We start from the raw sequence: 21,097 nt of genomic DNA on the forward strand, positions 1-21,097 counted from the left end.
CTCAGTGCATCCAGAGCAAGTCACCACACAGGAGCTATAATCTGCTTGCTACCAGTAAGTGCAGGATCTGAGAGAAGCAGGGCTCTGCAGGTGAGAGGGCCCCTACCCTCAAATGGTAAACACTACTCTGCACAGCACTCAGTGACCTCTACCACATAAGATACAAGTGTATTTGTGAGCACTGGCTGTACGCATGCACCACATGTGCAGCGGGATGCTGAAGGGCCACTGCTTAAGCTGTACTCACAGTGGAGAGCGAGCCAGGTTGCTGTCCGGCCGGGCAATCTTCACTGTCACCGGGCTGTGCACCATGCTGGAGTTGCGAGCAGATAGCAGGCTTTTCCTCTGGTAGCCATCCAGGCATACTGTGGGAAGGGCCCCCAACGAGGAGTATTGGGCCTGCTGAATTGGATACCGGCGCCGAGGAGCCAGCGCAAAGGGAGTTGGTGGAGTCAGGTGATCCCTGCACAGAAACAACACAGGGTATAAGTGGCTGGCCAGCTAATGTACCTCTTGCTAACCCCAAGACACTCCACGCATTGCAGGGGATCAAATGAGTTTAAGCTCACAAAGCTGCAATTATTTGTTGCAAGGAAAAACTCGAAAGGTTCAGAAAACGGCTGCTTTAGTTATTACAAACAGTTACCCCCAACAGTTTAAGTGATCAGAATTACACACGATCTACACAAGCTCACCAAAACACAGCTTCCTCTACGATGCTGGCGGAGCGTGCATCTCCACAGCAACGACACACAACAGCAAGGACAATTTAGGAAAGCAAAGTGTGATCAATACTTTAGGATCTGGCCTGGGCACTAAGGCTAACAACCATCCTCTTGCAAAAGCCAGTAACCACAGTCATACCGATACTGGCCAAGACGACCTTGGGTAAGGGCAGTATTCTTGCCAGAGGGGCACTAAAACAAGGTGCCCCTGCTCAATATGGACATGGCCGAAGTGATTAGGACCTCGGGTTTTATCTTTCTGTGAATCTTGGCTCTGTGATCCTGTCTCAAGAGCAGGAGAGGTGTGAAGGCATTAAATAGTTGAGTTCTGATTAATGCTTTAACATTGTCAGCATCAAGCAAACACACATGGGGGGGTGTCCATGCAATCCTCCAATCTCCCCCCCTCAACATTCTGAAGAGCCAGCCAAAGCTACAAGCCTCAAGGCCATACTGAGCCCTCTGTCAGTGAAGAGGATTTACAGGCCTTTAAATATTCCAGTGCAAAGCAGTAATCATCCACTCCCCACTCCTCATGTGCGCCTAATGACCTAATACACCAGTTTGTCTACACTCCTAAAATCCAGCTGCCAATCCTTTTAAACCATCCTCAGGAGAAGGCAGACATCATGTGGATTTACGCTCTCTGGGATGGGCAGACTGAGCTGTACGGGTAGGGGGTGAGACATCACAGAGACTGGAACGCTTCTGCTACTGTAGGGGATTGGGACAAGTCAGCCATTTTTGGTGAGAACTACCCTTCGGAACTACTATTTCTTTGTAGAAGAGATGTCAGTGCAGTAAAATCCACCAGGATAATCTACTTCCAGCTTCAGAATATGGGGCAGACAGCAGGGAAAACATCCACGGAACCATTAGCATGTGGCAGCACCAAACAAATACTAATCTATTTGGAGATTTCCCCCCTCCAGCTTATTTAATAGGAAGCCAGTGAAACATCACTTGGCAGAGACTTTGGATAAGCAGTTCTCTCACCAACTCCATAGACACAAACATTCCAGCTGCAACCCAGTCACTATTACTCATGAGGTGGGGAGGAATAGTTTATGAAAGTATACTCACTGCTAGGAACAGGAGAAATATGCAGCTCTGAAAACAGAACCTCAGATTTCAACCTCTATAGCAGTCTCTTGCAAAATCTAAGTTTTGGCTTGAACTAAGTGGAGAGAGGAACCACTTCAAACTAAACCAAGGTGCCTCGACCCTCGGCCAGTCTCGCAGAAGACAGTCTGTGGGCAGGATGTGAATTCACTACACACCGTTTGGTTCCACGATACACTCCTGAGGACATTCTGTGCCAAAAAATTAAAATTCTGCGCACAATATTTTAAAATTCTGCAAATTTTGTCAAATAAATGTGGAGGCTCCAGCATGGCCTTGGGGAGCACAGGCTCCTGGCTGCACAGAGGTGGGAGATCACTGCACAGTTCCCCCTGGGACACGGAGTCAGTGGTGAGGCTACACCCAACCCTGACATGGCACAAGGACCCGGCCTGCCCCGGAAACACCCCAGGGCCCTGCACTTCCATGCCAGGGGCATCAGGTATGGGCAGGTAGGCTCAGCAAGGCTGGATCCAAGTGTGGAGGGATCCAGTTGGGGGTTGAGAGGGTTCTGTGTGGGGCAATCTGGGTGCGGACGGCCCAGTGGTGGATCTGGGTGCGGAGGGGATCTGGATACCCAGGGGCACGGGTTCTGGGTGCAAAGGTAATGGGACTCTGCAGAGGGGTCCAGGTGAAGGTGGCTGGGGCTCAGCAAGGCAGATCTGGGGGGCATAGTGGGGGGTCCAGATGCTAGGGGAGTGGGGCTCATCATGGCGGTTCTGAGTGCAGGGGGTGAGGCTTGGCGTGGGGGTCTGGATGTATGGGGTTGGACGGATGAGGGAGCTGCTCCCCGTACAGTGATCCCTCCCCCTGTAAATGAGGAGCACTGCGTGCAGGAGGCGGTGGCGGGGAATTTGCAGAGCTTCCTGCAGGCCGGTGAGAAATCTGGGGATAGGTCTGACTCGGCCTCAGTTGCCATGCACGGGAAGAGGAAGTCCCATCCTCCCCAGCCCAGCCTAGCAGCTGAGCCGGCGTAGGGTAGGAGCCATCCGTCATCTGTGTCTTCCCCAGTCCTGCCTCCTGCCCCACAGTGATTTCCCTCTCTGCCAGCTGCCCTGGGCACCTGAAACATATTGCTGAGTAGGGTTGCATGACCACTCTTTGCTTCTCCATCAGAAAGTCATTTTTCTGCATGGAATCAAACATCTGTGGGGGAGATATATTCTGCGCCTGCGTAGCGGTGCAGAATTCCCCCAGGAGTAACAATACAGCCCAGACACAGCAGCACTCCCAGGATGTTTTTCAAAGGGAATTTCCCAGTCATGCTGTCTTGGCTGAAAGGGGAATGGGGTCTCTGCCTCCCTTAGATTGTTTCCCAGCCTCTACTCCTCTGTAATAATCACAAGGGATGGTATGGGCCCATGGTTCCTTTCTGTAACTGCTACCAGCTCCTCCATGGGGGCTGCACCAGAGTCATCAAGCCTGCATCTCAGCAATGCCAGAGCCCCACCAAGCACAAATCAGACCCAGTTCTATGAACCGGTTAACAGAGTTTATGCCCTGCCATACGACAGCTAAACTATTTTCAACAGAACTGTTCTCCAAAGCCAGGGCTCAAACACGGTTAACATGCTGGTAAGTAGGCTGCAGGAGATCCATGTAACAGGCACAAACTTTGTTAGCCATTATAAACAGAGTTTCTGAGCTTTATGAACCTGTAAGTAGTAAGTGTGGCCAAGACCTTAGAGAACAGGAGAGAGAGGCCATCGCTATTTACATCATTAGTAGTAACAGCAGCATGTGTTATTGGGAGCCCAAGTTGAAGGCCAGGACACCATTGTGCTAGGTGCTGTCCACACACACAACACGTGGTGGTCTACTCCCTACACCAAAGAGCTTACATGGGGATGCTAAGAGCATTCCTTCCCTAAGATGCTGCTGTGCTCAGCCCATTTTTGCCCACCCATGCCAGCCTAAGGAGACAGCAACTTATGAGGGCCCAAAGCATCACCCACTCCCTGCACACGTTGGGATGATGCCCTGGAGCTCCAGACTTCCCTGTGTACACATGCAGAGTATCCATTGCAACATGCTGCAGAAATGCAAAAACCTCCCATGAAGCCTGACCAAAATCACAAAGAAAAGCAGGGGAGTTCCCCCACTCCTAGTTGCTCCACCCATTCCCTCCTGAACCAGCTGATTGCTTAGGAGCTTGTATGGAGTGGGGTAGAACCCCACAAAGCCCAAGCACCCCACAGAGCTGCATGGAGAATGCCCTGCAAGAAGGGGGTTTCCTCTCCTGCCTGGAGAAGGGGGCTTCACACACTGTGGTGCCAGCTCTCTGCTACCTGCCTGCATTCCCCAGACCTGATACTAGGAGGGAGGTAAACCCTCTGGATGTTCTTCTCAAGTTGGTACCTTCAGAGCACAGACGTGCTTGGGGAGAGACCTATCCCCAGAACTCACCAAAGCAGGGAGACTTCCCGCCCCCCAGCTCCAAGGTTGGAAGAAGGGGTACCCCAGGAGCAGCACAGGAAGGGGGAGATCAGACAGTGGGGAGAGAAGGGGGGGCATTCCCCAGAAGGGTTGGGGGTAGCAGGACCAAGAAAAGCTAAATGGGAGTCGAGCTGAGGGGGCCGGGAGGGACAGCAAGGACAGGAGGATAATAGAGAGGGGGCTGCCCCCCAAATGGGGGTTGAGGAGGGAGCAATGGGGAGGAGGGATCCATCTTGTCCTTACTTGAAGAAGAGCGAGAGGGCAGCATGGATTGGGGATGAGGAGCTGGGCAGGGATGGAGCAGCCCCCGGAGCAGGGCTGAGAGGGGGTTCAGTCCTATCCTTACCCAGAGGAGATGCATCAGGAAGAGAGGAGAGGTTGGGGGGAGGTGGCTGGGGCAGGTCGGTCCCATCTTTACTGGGAACAGAGGTGGTGGGCTGTGGGGGCCGAGGGTTGGGCTAGGAGGCTCTGGGAGCAGATCTGGTCCTTTCCTGAAGGAGAGGTAGCAGGTCAAGCTGGGGGTGAGGGGGCAGTCTGATCTTTACCCAAAGGCCAAGGAGTTGATCAGCCTATGTGGTCGGTGGGACTGGATGGGCTGAGCAGGGTCAGGGTGAGGGAGGGCTGGGGATGATCAGTCCAGTCCTTAGCTGAAGGCAAGGCAGTGGTCCAGGCTGAGAATGGGAGCAGAGGAATGGGTGGGGGGAGGTCAGAGGGAATGTTGCAGACTGAAGGGGGAACTGGCCAGCCGGGGCTGATGGGGCAGGCAGGAGTGAGGGGATCTGAGGAGGCAGGTTTGGCTGGGAGAGTCATAGCGGAGGGAGTGCGGGGGGCATTGGAAGGGCAGGTCAGGCTTGGGGATCAGTGGTAACGGGGCAAGGCAGCAGGTTGTGCTGGGGGATCAAGGAATGAGGGAGAAGGCTGAGGAGGGTCAGTCCACTCTTACCCCAAGGTGAGGCATGGGGCTGGGCTGGAGGAAAGATGGCATGGTCAGAGGGTGAGTTGGGGTGAGGGGCAAGGGGTGGGCGGGGGGTTGTTGGGCTGGTGAGGGGAGGCTGGGTGGGTCAGGGGAAGGGCTGGTGTGATATCCCAAGATGAGGTTGCAGGACAGCCTGGGAGATGGGGTGTGGGCAGGGGTGAGGGGAAGCTGGGAGGGGTCAGTGAGTCGGGGCAAGGGGTTGGGAGAAAGGCTGGCAGGTGGAGTTGGTCCACTCTTACCCCAAGGCAAGGAGACATGGCAGGCTGGGAGATAAGGGGGTGTCAGTGGGCAGGATGAGGGGGAAAGGTGGGAGGGGAGGTCCACTTGTACCCCAAGGCAAGGCTGTGGGATGGGTCAGGCTTGGAGGTGGGTCAGGGAAGTCTCGGGGGTTCAGTGGCAAAGGGGAACAGGATGAGAGGGAAGGGTTGGATGGGTCAGAGGAAGGAGAGGGTGATGGTCCGTTCTTATCCCAAGGCAAGGTGGCATGATGGGCTGCAGGGGGGGGGCAAGCCAGGGTGGGGGAAGATTGTGGGAGGTGAAGGGGAAGGGCTGAGGCATGTTGGGCTGCTGAGGGGAGCTAGACAGGTCAAGAGTGGGGGCGGGGGGATGAGGAGAAGGGGTGGGTGGGTCAGAGGGAGGTCAGGGGGTTGTGGGGAACAAGGGGGAAGTTAGTTCTTACCCTAATGCAAGGCAGCTGTTTGGGTCGGGAAATGGGGAGTGGGTTGGGGTGAAGGGGGGTCAGTGTGAGGGGGCCTGGAGGGAAGGCGGGAGGGGACCGAGGGTGGTGAGGGGGGATCAGTGAGGGGAGGGGGAGGAATGGGGGCGGTCCAGGTGATGGGAAGGACAGGGGGGTCAGTGTGAAGGGGAAGGTGAGGGGAAGTGGGAGGATGGGGGAGCCCGTGTGAGCGGAAGGACGGTGGGGGGGTCAGTCTGCCCTTACCCCACGGCTCAGCGGCAGCTCGGGCCGGGAGATGGGGAGTGAGTTGAGGTGAGGGAGGCCGGGGGGAGAGGAAGGACCGAGGGTGGTGAGGGGGGATCAGTGAGGGGAGGAGAGGCGGGAGGAATGGGGGTGGTCCAGGTGATGGGAAGGACGGGGGGTCAGTGTGAGGGGGAAGGTGAGGGGAGGTGGGAGGATGGGGGAGCCCATGTGAGCGGAAGGACGGTGGGGGGGTCAGTCTGCCCTTACCCTACGGCTTGGCAGCGGCTCGGGCCGGGAGATGGGGAGTGGGTCGCGGTGAGGGGGGCCGGAGGGAGGATGGGGGTCTCAGTGGAGGGTGAGGGGAAGGACTGCGGGGGTCAGTGGGGGGATGGGGGGCTCGGGTCAGGGAGGGGAGATGGGAGGGTCGGTCCACGCTTACCCCACAGCTCGGCCGGGACATGAGGAGGGGGTTGGGGTGGGGGAGTCAGGGTGAGGGGGGATCAGGGGGCTCGGAGGAGGGATCAGTGATGGGGGGGTCGGTCCCCGCTTACCCCGCGGCGTGACGGTGGCTTGGGTCGGGAGATGGGGGGTGAGGGGGGCCGGGGGGATCAGGAGGGGGGTCAGGGGGCTCGGGGAGGGATCAGTGATGGGGGGGTCGGTCCCCGCTTACCCCACGGCGCAGCGGCGGCTGGGGCCGGGAGATGGGGGGTGAGAGGGGCCGGGGGGGTCAGGGGGCTCGGAGGGGGGGATCAGTGATGGGGGGGTCGGTCCCCGCTTACCCCGCGGCGCAGCGGCGGCTCGGGCCGGGAGATGGGGGGTGAGAGGGGCCGGGCGGGGGGTCAGGGGGCTCGGAGGGAGGGTCGGTCCCCGCTTACCCCGCGGCCCGGCCGGGACATGAGGAGAGGGCTGGGGTGGGAGGGTCCGGGTGAGGGGGGATCAGGGGGGTCGGTCCCCGCTTACCCCGCGGCCCGGCGGCGGCTCGGTCCCGGCAGCGCGGTCCCGGCTCCCCCGGCGGGGCGCGGCTCGGCCCGGCCCAGCTGCCCGCCCATAGCGAACGGGCCCCCGTTGGCCGCGGCCTTGGCCGGCGGCTTGTGGCCGCCCCGGGGCCCCGGCCTGCGCGGCCCCCCCGGGCCGGGCCTCAGGGCGCCCCAGGCCCCCGCCGCGCCCAGCAGCGCCGCGCCCGGGCCCAGGCCCCGCAGCACCAGGCAGGCCAGGCCCAGCAGCGCCAGCGCCAGCGCCAGCCCCGCCGCCGCGCCCCGCAGCCAGAGCCAGGGCCAGCGCCCGCCCCGCGACATGGCGGCCCCGCGCCGCCTCCCTCCCGCCGGCTCAGCGCCCTCCCGGCATGCACCGCGCGGGGGGCGGGGCGAGGGGGCAGGGGCGGGGCTCTGGCCGGCGGGGCGGGGAGAGGGGCGGGGTTTTGAATCCCGGGGGCGGGGCGAGGGGCGGGGCTCCAGCCGGCGGGTGGGGAGAGGGGAGGGGTTCGGGATCCGGGGGCGGGGCGAGGGGCGGGGTTAGGATCCGGGGGCGGAGCGAGGGGAGGGAAGCCCGGGGCGGCCCCAGACACAGGGCACCAAGCACGTGCCTCTGGGGGGCTGCCCGCGGGAGCTCCCCCACAGCCGCCTGCCTGCCCTGCTTGAGGCAGCAAAATACGCAGAGCCGCGGTCCCCAGCCTTTCCCTCTGGCGGGCGCCCCACGAAGGGCCGTGCCGGTGGTCGAGCAGCCGCCGAAATGCTGCCGAATTTCAGCAGATGGTCGACCGCCGGCCAGGACGTGGGCGCATTTAGATGCCCCCACGGGCACCGTTTTGGGAACCCCTGACATAAAGCCAGCCCTGGAGGGAAGGGGTTCGGGAGCTGGCGGAGGGGCGAGGGGAAGGGGGAGGGGTTCGGGAGCTGGAGGAGGGGCGAGGGGGAGGGGGAGGGGTTCGGGAGCTGGAGGAGGAGTGATGGGGAGGGGGACAGAAGGGGTTCAGGAGCAGGGGGAGGGGTGATGGGGAGGGGCAGGGGAGGGGGAGGGAAGGGGTTTGGGAGCCGAGGGAGGAGTGATGGGGAAGAGGGAGGTAGGGAAGGGGTTTGGGAGACGGGGGACGGTTGGGTTGCCAACTTTCTGGTGATTACTCCCACAAAACCAAACATACAAGACATACACCCCCAGAGGCTGAAGGGACGTGCCGGCTGCTTCTGGGAGTGGTGCAGAGCGAGGACAGGCAGGAAGCTACTTTGGCCCCGTTGCGCTGCCTGTCGGGGTCCCCAGGCCCTTTTAATTGCCCGGGGTTGGCAGATAGGGCCAGGAGACGCTCCCGGGGAGGTGCGCAGGGGCAGCAGGCGGGGCTGGGGAGAGACCTGGCCCCGAACATTAGTGAAGCCAGGCCACCGTGTTCTGAATATTCCTGGACCACGGGCACAACAGAGCCACACAGCTTGCCGCCCCTGCCTCTGTGTGGAAATGGGCTGTCCCTTCTTCCTTTCAGCAAAGGAAAATGAGTCTGGAAGAAACCCTAAAGGGTCTGGTTCTGTTTCAGTATATGGTGAAAGCCCTTTTGACATCTAGCGTATGTAGGCCAGATTCTTCTCTGGAGGCATGAAGCATTGGATAAAACACTGGTAGACGGATTTCCTGATTAACATGGCATTCTGAAGACACCTTTGGGGGGAAGCAAGGAAATAGTATGGCCCTGTCTCTGTAGAAGGTAGCGAATGGTGGGTCTGCCATGAGCACACCGAGCTCTCCCATTTGTCTAGCCAAAGTTATAAGCATGAGGAATGAAGTCGTGAGAGAGAGATGGAGGAGAGAACAGGTAGGGGTTGGTTCCAAGGGGGGCAGTTCCTAAAGGCATTGAGAATGAAATTAAGGTCCTGTGGGAGAGCAGAGCTCCATGCAGTGGGAAGCAAGTTGTGTAAGCATGTAAGATACCAGGCCGTGGTTGGGTGGGCAAAAACTGAGCAGCCCTGACTGAGCAAATGGAAGGCTGTGACAGCGGCCAGATGTTCTCTGACTGAGCTCATTGACAGACCTTGTGTCATTAAATCCAATAGGCAGTCTAGGATCTTGGGTAGACCAGCAGGAATGGAAACACTTCCACTGCTGGTAGGTTTCCTGCTGGGTAAGACACCAAACAGGTCAGCTTTGTGCCCGAGAACCATCTAGGAATCATGTCCACAGATTCAAAGACAAGGAGCTGGCCTGGTCCAGGGCGTAAAAAAAGAGATTATAAAGACTGGGATTGTTTATTTTAGAAAAGAGATGATGGGGGGGGGGGGTTATAACAGCAGTCTATAAAATCATGAACATACAGAGAAAGCGAATAAGGAAGTGTTATTTAACCCTTGATGTAACACAAGAACTAGAGGTCACTCAATGAAATTAATAGGCAGCAGATTGAAAACAAACAGGAGTAAGTGTTTCTTCACACAACACACAGTCAACCTGTGGAACTCCTTGCCATTGGATGTTGTGAAGGCCAAAGCATAACTGGATTAAAAAATAATTAGGTAAGTTCACAGAGGATGAGCAATCAATGGCTATTAACCAAGATGGTCAGGGACACAATCTCATGTGCCGGGTGTCCCTAACCGTCCACCTGCCAGAAGCTGGGAGCAGATGGCAGGGGATGGATCACTGGATAATTGCCCTGTTCTGTTCATTCCCTCCGGGGCACCTGGCATTGGCCGCTGTCAGAGACTGAACACTGGCCTGGATGGACCATTGGTCTGACCCAGCCTGGACATTATATTCACCTAGGAGTGACTCTAATGCTTCCCCATCTCGTCCCTTTTTTCTGCCACCTTAGTCCTACACTGTAGCTGTTGGCTTAGCAGGCACGGAGTTGAGTTTGATTCGTAAAGATGGAGTGTTCCTTGCGGCCCCTCGATGGCAGGAAAGAGGGATGGTGATGACTCTTTAGGTATTGCTGCAGAAGTGGGTTCAGACAGCTGGGGATTTTGCTGCTTCTAATGCCATAGCACCAAGCGGGGGCTGCGATGGAGCCTGCATGGCAGAGGCTGATGTCCTTGCACCACTTCATGGTCCCTGAGGAGCTGGCGTTTCCGGGAGAAATACTCCGCATGGAGCCCCAGGTTCTCCTAGCTCTGCTTTGGGAATACAATCAGAGCAGTCTGGGAGGTACCAGGGGCTTGATTTCTAGGAGGGCTGAGCACCCACAGCTGGACTTGGAACAATTTACCAAGAGTCCTGGTGCGTTGTTCATCACTGGCAATTTTTCAGCCAAGAAGGGATGCTTTTCACAAAGCTCTGCTCTAGGAATTATGTTCAGGCAGATCTCTGGCCTGTGCTCTACAGGAGGTCACACTAGACAGTCACAATGGTCCCTTTTTTCCTTGGAATGTATGAAAACGAACTGGAGCTAATGGGAACTGCTGGTTCTCGGCATGTCTGGAAATGAGGGCACAAATGGCCAGAAACAATCCTTGGGAAGAGGTGCTCACAAGCACAGAAAAGTATTTTTCAAACTGGCCCTGAGATGGGTTCTGATATCCCTAAAACCCCCCAAACTGCTGCTCCCGTCCCTCCAAAGCAGATTGCGAAGAGCTGCAAAGGGATCTCACGAAACTGGGTGACTGGGCAACAAAATGGCAGATGAAATTCAGTGTTAAATGCATATAGCAAAATATAATCCCAACTATACATACAAAAATGATGGGGCCTAAATTAGCTATTATCCATCAAGAAAGAGATTGTGGAGTCACTTGCAGTACTCTGCAAATGTATAAAAAACCGTCTCACTGCCTGTATCATCCTGAACTGCGGAATGCTCATTCTTCAGCTTTAGGAGTCTTAAAAATGATCTCCAGTCATCAATGGGACAGACACAACTGAATAGCGTAGCTGTCCTTACTGTGCGTCAAGACCATACCAGGGAACTAGATGTGAATAAGATTGCTGACAGTTTCATCCAGAAAGCTACAGTGAGACAGAATGTTTGAAGCTGGGACGTTAGTGAAGACAGCTTGTAGGGATTGCAGTGGTTTTAATATACTGAAATTTAGGAGAACGTAATTATGCAGTTCATAACAATTTAATCATTGTTAAAATAGTAAAGCTACCAATGATAGACACATTCAGTAACTAGAATATGAAAGATGTTTATAAATATGCTGAAAATAGCCCCCCCTCTCCCCAACACACACAGCTCTGTCATAAACAGATAGCTAAGGGTTAATGTCTCTTTCACCTGGAAAGGAGTAACCTGAAACACCTGACCAGAGGACCAATCAGGAAACAAGACTTTTTCAAATCTGGGTGGAGGGAAGTTTTGGGTGTGAGTACTTTGTTCTTTGTCTTGGGTCTGACCCTCTCGGCTCTGAGAGTGATTTTTCTATCTCCTGGCTTTCTAATCTTCTGTTTCCAAGTTGTAAGTACAAGGATAGTAAGACAATAGGTTTATACTGTTTTCTTTTGTATTTACATGTGTGTAGTTGCTGGAGTGTTTTGAATTGTATTCTTTTTGGATAAGGCTGTTTATTCATTTTTTCCCTTTAAGCAATTGACCCTGTATATTGCCACCTTGATACAGAGACTATATATTATGTCCTTTTTCACTCTTTTTATATAAAGCTTTCTTTTTAAGACCTGTTGGAGTTTTTCTTTAGTGGGGACTCCAGGGATTTGAGTCTGCAACTCACCAGGGAATTGGTGGGAGGAAGAAGTCAGGGGGAAAAATCTCTTTGTGTTAGATTTACTAAGCCTGACTTTGCATATCCTCTGGGTGAGGGGGAGAGATTAGATCTCTCGGTACTTGTGTTTCCAGGACTGGAAGCAGGGAATCTCCTAGGGTCGTCCAGGGAGGGGAGCCTGGGAGGAAGTACCAAGGAAACAAGGGGAGAGGGTTATTTCCCTCTGTTGTAAGAGAAGGCATCTGAGTCTGGGGGTCCCCCATGGAAGGTTTTGGGGAGACCACAGTGCGCCAGGCACTGTATAGATTCCTGGCTGGTGGCAGCTTTACCAGGTCCAAGCTGGTAACTAAGCTTGGAGGTTTTCATGCTAACACCCATATTATGGACGCTAAGGTCCAGATCTGGGAAAAAATGTTATGACAAGCTCTTCAAAAGCACCCACTGGCAAAACCAAAAGTCAGTGTCTATGCCGCGCGCTCTCCCTGGCTGTGACAGTGACGGTTTGCCAGTGTGCTGCTGCGCTGCTGGTCTGGCAGAGCATCAGCAACAGACGCCTGGGAACCGCGGAGCTTGCTGCCTCCTCTGGCTGTTCGGGAGCCGCGGTGCCTGCCGTGCTGGCTCTCCTCTGCGCTATCCAATTTCCTCCCCAGGGCTGCGGCTCCTCGCCAAACACAAGCCAGCAAAGTCAGCCACCCAATCGAGCCACCCTAAGTTTGCCAAGAGGCAGCCGGGGCTAGCCCCTCGTTCACTGCCACTAGCACTGGCTGACGAGCCACTATCCTGAGCACAGGATGAGAAGCCATCTCCACCGCTCCGTCAGGACATGAGGTGCAGGTTTTCCCTCAGCCTTTGCCCCTGGCTGAGGGGTCAGTTTGCCCTTTGTCTCGGAGGAGCCAAGGATGTTGAGGACATGGACCTGCCTTTACACCCTAAGCAGACACTGCGCTTTGATGGGATGTGGGTATCTCCAAATCCCCAGTGACGGGAGTAGTACCTGTCTCTAGAGCTGAGGCAGGACTGGCAGGGCGCAAACCCTGTGTGCCAGTGCACTGAGACACAGCCCTGAAGAGGGGGAACCTCCCTGAAAGCACAACTGTGCTGAAAGAAACGAAACCACTAAACAGAGAGCGCGGGAAATGTCCGAGTGAGCGTGGAAAGGCGGGAAGCCGTAGAACAGCAGGCACCAGGTCTCCGTCTCAAGCCGCAGGCGGGTGAGACGGGACAGAGGGGCAAAGCATGGGGAGCTCTGCCGGGGGGAGATATCGACCGTCTTCCCCCAGCTTGGCGGAGTGAGGACTGCGTGACAATGTGAAAACAGAGCTGCTTGCCTGTGTGTGGGTGGTGGGGAGCACACGGTGACCTCAGCCATGAGGGTTTGCCCAGAAGAAGGTTCCCAGTGGTTTGTTGCATGAAAGGCCAGAGGAGGGCCCTCCCCTGTCCCTCCTTTTTATGGTCCTCCCCCTCCTTTGGAGAAGCGCCTCCAGCTGGGAGCATGGCACCAGCCAGAGGGCGTGGAGGGGAACCCCAGGCTATTTCTTCGCTAAGAGGCTGATTTTTCACCCGTGTCCCTTTCCTGCCAAAGAACAGTGAGTTAGCAGGTGCTGGCCCATTGACCTTGCTTACACCTGGCTGAGGGGTCAGTTTGCCCTTTGTCTCGGAGGAGCTGGCTTGGCCACTCCCCAGATGTGTCACGTCTTAGTAACATCACACAGTGGAATCTTAAAAGTAAGGCTCCGAGTTTGTCACGGATTCTTATGTCCTTATTCCATAACTTTCTGGGACCTGTGGGACTTCTGCAGCGGCTGGCCCAGGGGCCGCCTGAGCAGCTCGAGCAGCCCCTGGGCCAGGCACACTGGCTGCAGCTGGGGCCCCTGCGAGGGTAAGTTGCTCAGGGTTCTGCTTCAGCCCTGGGTGGCGGCGCTCGGGACCTCAGGCTTAAGCCCCATGAGGTGGAGCTTTGGCTTTCTGCCCTGGGCCCCAGCAAGTCTAACGTCAGCCCTGCTTGGCAGCCCTCTAAACCAGCTCACGGCCCCCAGGGGGACCCGGGCCCCTGCTCCAGAACCACTGCAGGTCACTAAGGGCCTGGTAGCTTCCTCTGAGTCGTCCCTTATTTCTCCGTAAGTCCTGTCGATTTCAGCAGGACGAGTCCAGACATTGTGCTCAATGTGGGCGAGGGGCTCAGGGAGTGTCCCTATGGAGGAGTGGGTTTAACGCTGCTCTGTAGCCCTCACCTCACCTCTCCTGTGTGTGATATGCTCTCAGCTCTGCCCCGATCCTGTCAACAGCAGTACTGGGGACAATCGGCCCCTGGATTTAAGGGCCCACATATGTCCTGAGGAACCCGAGTGTGACAATTTTGGTCCAGTTGTTTGGTGATTTTTTTTCTTCTCCAATAGTTGCATTATTTAAATTAGGGATTAGGCCTGGCCAAAGTTTTTTCCATTGAAAATGGTTTCTGATGGAAACTGACGCTGTCAAGTATGACACGTTTTTTGCAAACACCGTCGCTTCCCATGCGGAAAAAATTGGTTTTGGTTGAAACCCTGGTCACTCAAAGGCCAAAATAATGTGATTGGGAACTGGTGCTGCTGGGCCTCCTGGGAGTTGTAGTTTTCAGTTTCCTCGGGGGCTGGGCTCCCTCCCTACACTCCATCTCCCATGAATTTTCTTGAATTTTCACTGGGCATTTCTGCCTCCTCCTCCGGCTCCACTGGCTGCTCCCCGGTCTCAGCTCTGTCACCTGCCCCTTTCCTCTCCTTCACGCCGACTCCACAGCCTCACTGCGCTTTCCTGCTCCTCCCGCCAGCCACCTAATGCATTCAACCCTCCACCCCTTCCCAACTGCCAAAGAAAGGGGGGAGTCCAGCCCCTGCCCAGCCCCGCCCTGCCTGCCCACAGCAGAGGGGCCAACATTATCAACTGAACTGCCAGCCCCTGGCCCAGGAGGACAGTGCTGCACTGAGACTGGTTGGTAAAACGAAGGTTCTGGAGGTGCCAGGCTGGTCTACGGGGGTGTGAGACGAAGAAGGAAGGTTCTCTTAAGAGCCCTGTTTGTGCCTCAGTTTCCCCTAAACGCTGCATTGTTACTCAATGGGGGTGAGAAAGGGACTCAGCTCTTGCACCAGGCTAGGAGACATGGGTCTGGGTGGCACCTAACTGGCTGGGCCTTAGTCCCCGTAGCAGTGGACTGTTTGAGAAGACAATGGCAAACTCAGTCACCAGGCCCATGCCCCCAGCACCCAACGTCCAGTGGGGTCTAGATTTCCCTCGCTCTCCGCAGGGAGGCTGAGCAGCGCCCCCAGCTGGAGAACAAAGGACTGCAGAGGTGGGAAGAGAAGAGTTGGCTGCTGGAAGGAAGTGGGGCTCTCACACGGAGCCTGACCAAGGTCAGAGACACGGAGCTTGCAGAAAGGGGGTCGCTACAGCTGGTGGGCTCTGGGTGGACCCTGCTTTACCCATCAGAGCTCTAGGACAACCGGAGGGCTTCTCCCGGGGCTGGGTGCCAGCTCCCTAACAAACCCGCTGCTTGAGTCCCTGCCAGTGCTTCCTGAGATGTGACCAAGTGGGACTGTTCTTAATGTTTCCTCTAAATACTGTGAGTGCCTCAGTTTCCCCTATGCATTTCTTAAATCTTCAGCATGCATAAATGGCCGACACTCTGTCTCCTGGCCCTTCCCCACCCCCCCATGCAAGGGGATGGCTAAAGGAGAACAATGAGATCAGGTGACCTCCTGGCCCAGGAAAGAGACAAAGGCCAGAGGAGGAAGGGTTGGAGGGGGTTTCAGTTTGGAGCCGGCTGGGGACAAGGAGTGAGGGCAGATGTGGGGGTCTGCCTTGCTAGGCCCCAGAATGGACCCGGCCGAGGGGTCCCATTCGCTGTACCTACAAGCTCTGTTTTAGACCCTGTTCCTGTCATCGACTAAACCTGTTTTACTGGCTGGCTGAGAGTCACGTCTGACTGCGAAGTGGGGGTGCAGGACCCTGTGGCTGCCCCAGGACCCCGCTGGGGCGGACTTGCTGTGAGAAGCGCACGGAGGGGCAGAGGATGCTGAATGCTCCAAGGAGACACCCAGGAAGGTCGAAGCTCCGTGAGCTTCTTGCCCTGAAGACAATCTGCTCACAGAGAGGAGACTTCCCCAGAGTCCTGCCTGGCTTGGTGGGGAGCAGTTATAGATTCATAGACTCTAGAACTGGAAGGGACCTCGAGAGGTCATCGAGTCCAGTCCCCTGCCCTTATGGCAGGACCAAATACTGTCTAGACCATCCCTAATAGACATTTATCTAACCTACTCTTAAATATCTCCAGAGACAGAGATTCCACAACCTCACTAGACAGTTTATTCCAGTGTTTAACTACCCTGACAGTTAGGAACTTTTTCCTAATGTCCAACCTAAATCTCCCTTGCTGCAGTTTAAGCCCATTGCTTCTTGTTCTATCATTGGAGGCTAAGGTGAACAAGTTTTCTCTCTCCTCCTGATGCCACCCTTTTAGATAGCTGAAAACTGCTATCATGTCCCCTCTCAGTCTTCTCTTTTCCAACTAAACAAACCCAATTCTTTCAGCCTTCCTTCACAGGTCATGTTCTCAAGACCTTTAATCATTCTTGTTGCTCTTCTCTGGACCCTCTCCAATTTCTCCACATCTTTCTTGAAATGCGGTGCCCAGAACTGGACACAATACTCCAGTTGAGGCCTAACCAGCACAGAATAGAGCAGAAGAATGACTTCTCGTGTCTTATTTACAACACACCTGTTAATGCATCCCAGAATCACATTTGCTTTTTTTGCAACAGTATCACACTGTTGACTCATATTTAGCTTGTGGTCCACTATAACCCCTAGATCCCTTTCTGCCATACTTCTTCCTAGACAGTCTCTTCCCACTCTGTATGTGTGAAACTGATTGTTCCTTCCTAAGTGGAGCACTTTGCATTTGTCTTTATTAAACTTCATCTGGTTTACCTCAGACATTTCTCCAATTTGTCCAGATCATTTTGAATTATGACCCTGTCCTCCAAAGCAGTTGCAATCCCTCCCAGTTTGGTATCATCTGCAAACTTAATAAGCGTACTTTCTATGCCAACATCTAAGTCGTTGATGAAGATATTGAACAGAGCCGGTCCCAAAACAGACCCCTGCAGAACCCCACTTGTTATACCTTTCCAGCAGGATTGGGAGCCATTAATAACTACTCTCTGAGTACGGTTATCCAGCCAGTTATGCCCTCACCTTATAGTAGCCCCATCTAAATTGTATTTGCCTAGTTTATCGATAAGGATATCATGTGAGACTGTATCAAATGCCTTACTAAAGTCTAGGTATACCACATCCACCACTTCTCCCTTATCACAAGACTCGTTATCCCATCAAAGAAAGCTATAAGATTGGTTTGACACGATTTGTTCTTTACAAATCCATGCTGGCTATTCCCTATCACCTTACCACCTTCCAAGTGTTTGCAGATGATTTCTTTAATTACTTGCTCCATTATCTTCCCTGGCACAGAAGTTAAACTCACTGGTCTGTAGTTTCCTGGGTTGTTTTTATTCCCCTTTTTTATAGATGGGCACTATATTTGCCCTTTTCCAGTCTTCTGGAATCTCTCCCGTCTCCCATGACTTTCCAAAGATAATAGCTAGAGGCTCAGATACCTCCTCTATTAGCTCCTTGAATATTCTAGGATGCATTTCATCAGGCTCTGGTGACTTGCAGGCATCTAACTTTTCTAAGTGATTTTTTACTTGTTCTTTTTTTATTTTATCTTCTAAACCTACCCTCTTCCCGTAAGCATTCACTATATTAGACATTCCTTCAGACTTCTCAGTGAAGACCGAAACAAAGAAGTCATTAAGCATCTCTGCCATTTCCAAGTTTCCTGTTACTGTTTCTTCCTCCTCACTGAGCAGTGGGCCTACCCTGTCCTTGGTCTTCCTCTTGCTTCTAATGTATTGATAAAAAGTCGTCTTGTTTCCCTTTATTCCCATAGCTAGTTTGAGCTCATTTTGTGCCTTTGCCTTTCTAATCTTGCCCCTGCATTCCTGTGTTGTTTGCCTATATTCATCCTTTGTAATGTGTCCTAGCTTCCATTTTTTGTATGACTCCTTTTTATTTTTTAGATCATGCAAGATCTCGTGGTTAAGCCAAGGTGATCTTTTGCCACATTTTCTATCTTTCCTACCCAGTGGAATAGCTTGCTTTTGGGCCCTTAATAGCATCCCTTTGAAAAACTGCCAACTCTCCTCAGTTGTTTTTCCCCTCAGTCTTGATTCCCATGGGACCTTACCTATCAGCTCTCTGAGCTTACCAAAATCCGCCTTCCTGAAATCCATTGTCTCTATTTTGCTGTACTCCCTTCTACCCTTCCTTAGAATTGCAAACTCTATGGTTTCATGATCACTTTCACCCAAGCTGCCTTCGACTTTCAAATTCTCAACGAGTTCCTCCCTATTTGTTAAAATCAAGTCTAGAACAGCTTCCCCCCTAGTAGCTTTCTCAACCATCTAAAATAAAAAGTTGTCTGCAATGCAGTCCAGGAACTTATTGGGATAGTCTGTGCCCCGCGGTGTTATTTTCCTAACATATATCTGGATAGTTGAAGTCCCCCATCACCACCAAATCTTGGGCTTTGGATGATTTTGTTAGTTGTTTAAAAAAAGTCTCATCCACCTCTTCCACCTGGTTAGGAGCATCGCCCAGGGACTCTGTGACAGGTGCACGGATCCCTGAACGGATGGGTCTCTGCAGGGCTCTGTCTGCGGGGTGAAGCGGGGTGCTGACAGCCCAGAGGTGGTAAAGTCGCATGACTGACCTTGGAGGAAGAGGGAGACGCCTGGGGGCTCTGGCACAGTGAAGGGGCCTCCCAGGGACTGTTCCAAAGCCAGGGGCAGAGCCTTGGTCCTGCAGCTCCCTGACAGCAAGCACCAGCTGTTACTGCGCCCTGGCTGAAATACAGGGAATGATACGGAGCCTGCAGGGAGAAAGGAAGGAGCCAGCACCTTTCACTTTCACGTGGGGAGGTTCTCACCGGCAAACGAAGCCCTTGGCTCTGTACAAGTAACAGCAGAGGGGCCCATGGGACGCAGGATACCCTGCGCTGCTGGAGGAAAATGCAAACGCAGGCAAGGCCTTCACCCCCAGGACACGCGGCTCCTTGCCCTCAGCTTCTCCTGGCAGGAGAGAGGAGCAGCCTCTTTGAGGCTTCCTCGCCCTCCTGGGGGCTCCGAGCAGTGGATCCCGTTCACCTCTTCGCCCCCCCCCCCCAGGCTTGGAGACGCCCAGGCCATGAATGAGGGGTGGCACATCAGCCTCAGTAAGTGTCCTGGTCTCTGCTGCTGGCCCTTCCCCACTCGTTTAGTCCCAGGACGTTCACCCACTTCCCTTTTCTTGGGCAGTGCCAGACAGGGAGCAGGGCAGGTTGCTGGGGGTGCACAGCAGCATTGTCAGGTTCGTCCCTTTTCCAGGGGATCCTGCCCCGCCGTGGGGTGAAATCCTCATGCTGGTTCCAGGTTCAGCGAGAAGGGAGCACACAGCGCCCTCAGGGAAACCAGTGTCTGCAGCCAGGAGGCAACAGCCTTGTGAGCCAGAGCCAGAGCCGGAAACGGGATGCAACTCAAACCCGGCACTGGTTAGGTCAGAAGGTGAAATAACGTCCCAAGCCCAAGGAAATGACCCCACTGCAGCGAACCTGCGGGCTCAAGGAGATACCCGAGCTGGAAAGGGCCCTTATGCCTCCCAGCTAGTCTGCTGCCAGAGGACTCCTCGCACGAGAACCCAAGAGGCGTGAGCTAACCCCCGGGAACAAGGATGCAACAGAAGAGCGAGGAAGGGACCCAGTAGTGCCGAAGTGCAAGGGAGGCACAAGGCTGGAGCTGGCTCCCCCCGGCCCCCAGCTGCTGGGAGATACGAGGCCTCCTGTGTGACTGCAAGAAATGAAGCCCAGCCCTTTACCCAGCAGCGGCACTGGGTTACGACCCAGAGGCTCCTGGCCCTCGCTCATAGCTGCAGAATGCTCCCAGCAGGTGTGGCCCCCCAGGCAGGCCTGGATCCTGTCGCCAACAGAGGTGGGGAACCCCAAAGGCAATTATGCAAGGAGCTTTCCCTGAGGGGACGCTTCCTGGCTCCGGGCAGACAGTGGATGGCTCATACGCTAAAGGCTGCATGTTAGCAGCCTTTGTACATTTGTACCTCAGCTCACAGATCTCTGGCCCTTCTCATTGTCCATGTCAATGTAGTCTGTAAGCATTGGCCTTGCGGCAGTCAGTTCCACAGGTTAACGATGCATTGGCTACAAATGTCCATTCAGCAGTTTTAAACATGCTGCCTTTCTGGTTCTTGTATGAGCACCTGGCATGCCTGTTTCATCTCGTCTTTCTCCTTCTCTCCCAGTCTTTTCCATCTCCCTTCTCATGTGCTCAGGAAATGAGGGGGCCAGGCAGGAACGTAATGTCTGCTTTTTAGGGGAGGCAGTGTTGCCTAGTAGGCAGAGCACTGGGCCTCAGGAAATTGAGTTTAATGCCCAGCTCTGCCACTGGACTGCTGGCTGACCTTGGACAAGTCACTTCCCCTGTGTCTCAGTTTCCCCATCTGTACAATGGGACTAAGCACACTGACCTCCTTTGCAATCTATGGATGAAAACTGCTACGGAAGGGCTGGATACTATTCTCACCGAGGACTTTTCATCTGCAGCGATCACATGGCTTTACAAAGGAGGGTAGAATCCTGGTCCCCATTTTAAAGATGGGGAAACTGAGGCACAGAGACACAAAGATGTTACTTGCTCAAAGTCACCCAGCAGAGTCAGGACTAGAACCCAGGTCTCCCGAATGCCAGTTGTGACGTTGCAGTCTATACGGTTTTATAAAAAGATGCTGAGTGAATATAATGTAACTGGAACATGCTTCATGCAAAAGGTCTCGTGTAAGGTATCATTACAAAGCTTATTGTCTACTGAGTGGAATCATCCTATTTGTATAAATGTACCACTCTTGTATCTGAAACTAGAAATATGAAACATAACTCTGAGGGCCTATTGTAATTATGCAAAGTGTGGGCCATTAATGGTGGTTTGGAATCTTGATGACCCCCATTAACCAGGACAATTGACTGCCGATGGCTCTGTTTTACTTGTAAGTCTTCCTGTAGACGTGTGTGCTGGCAAGTGTGTAATGAAGTCTGGCCGTGACATGGGATCATGTTACCTGAACTGGAATCCATCTTTAACCTGGTGCTTTTCCATTGAGACAGAGGGGTGGGGTGTGAACCCAGAGAGGGACAAAGGATTCCCGC

At 54.4% G+C, this 21,097-nt stretch overlaps 2 protein-coding genes across 6 annotated transcripts in view; one reads left to right on the plus strand and one right to left on the minus strand.

Moving 5' to 3' along the window:
* POM121 (POM121 transmembrane nucleoporin) overlaps positions 1–7,209 on the minus strand; it is a 28,231-nt gene extending 21,022 nt beyond the window's left edge. For 2 of the 3 annotated variants that reach the window (XM_050928907.1, XM_050928906.1), the window contains exons 1-2: positions 7,139–7,209; positions 248–463 (exon numbers count right to left, since the gene is read on the minus strand). In XM_050928907.1, coding sequence (XP_050784864.1) covers positions 248–312 — 65 coding nt within the window. In that variant the 5' untranslated portion in view covers positions 313–463; positions 7,139–7,209. Of the gene's footprint in view, positions 1–247; positions 464–7,138 lie in introns of those variants that run through there. The other variant, XM_050928905.1, reaches the window with a different exon arrangement.
* LOC127037332 (uncharacterized) overlaps positions 1–21,097 on the plus strand; it is a 472,273-nt gene that overhangs the window by 283,304 nt on the left and 167,872 nt on the right. The gene's annotated exons all lie outside the window — the stretch shown is intronic.

This window comes from Gopherus flavomarginatus, chromosome 19 (genome assembly GCF_025201925.1).
Source record: "Gopherus flavomarginatus isolate rGopFla2 chromosome 19, rGopFla2.mat.asm, whole genome shotgun sequence".
Lineage (NCBI taxonomy): Eukaryota > Metazoa > Chordata > Testudines > Testudinidae > Gopherus > Gopherus flavomarginatus.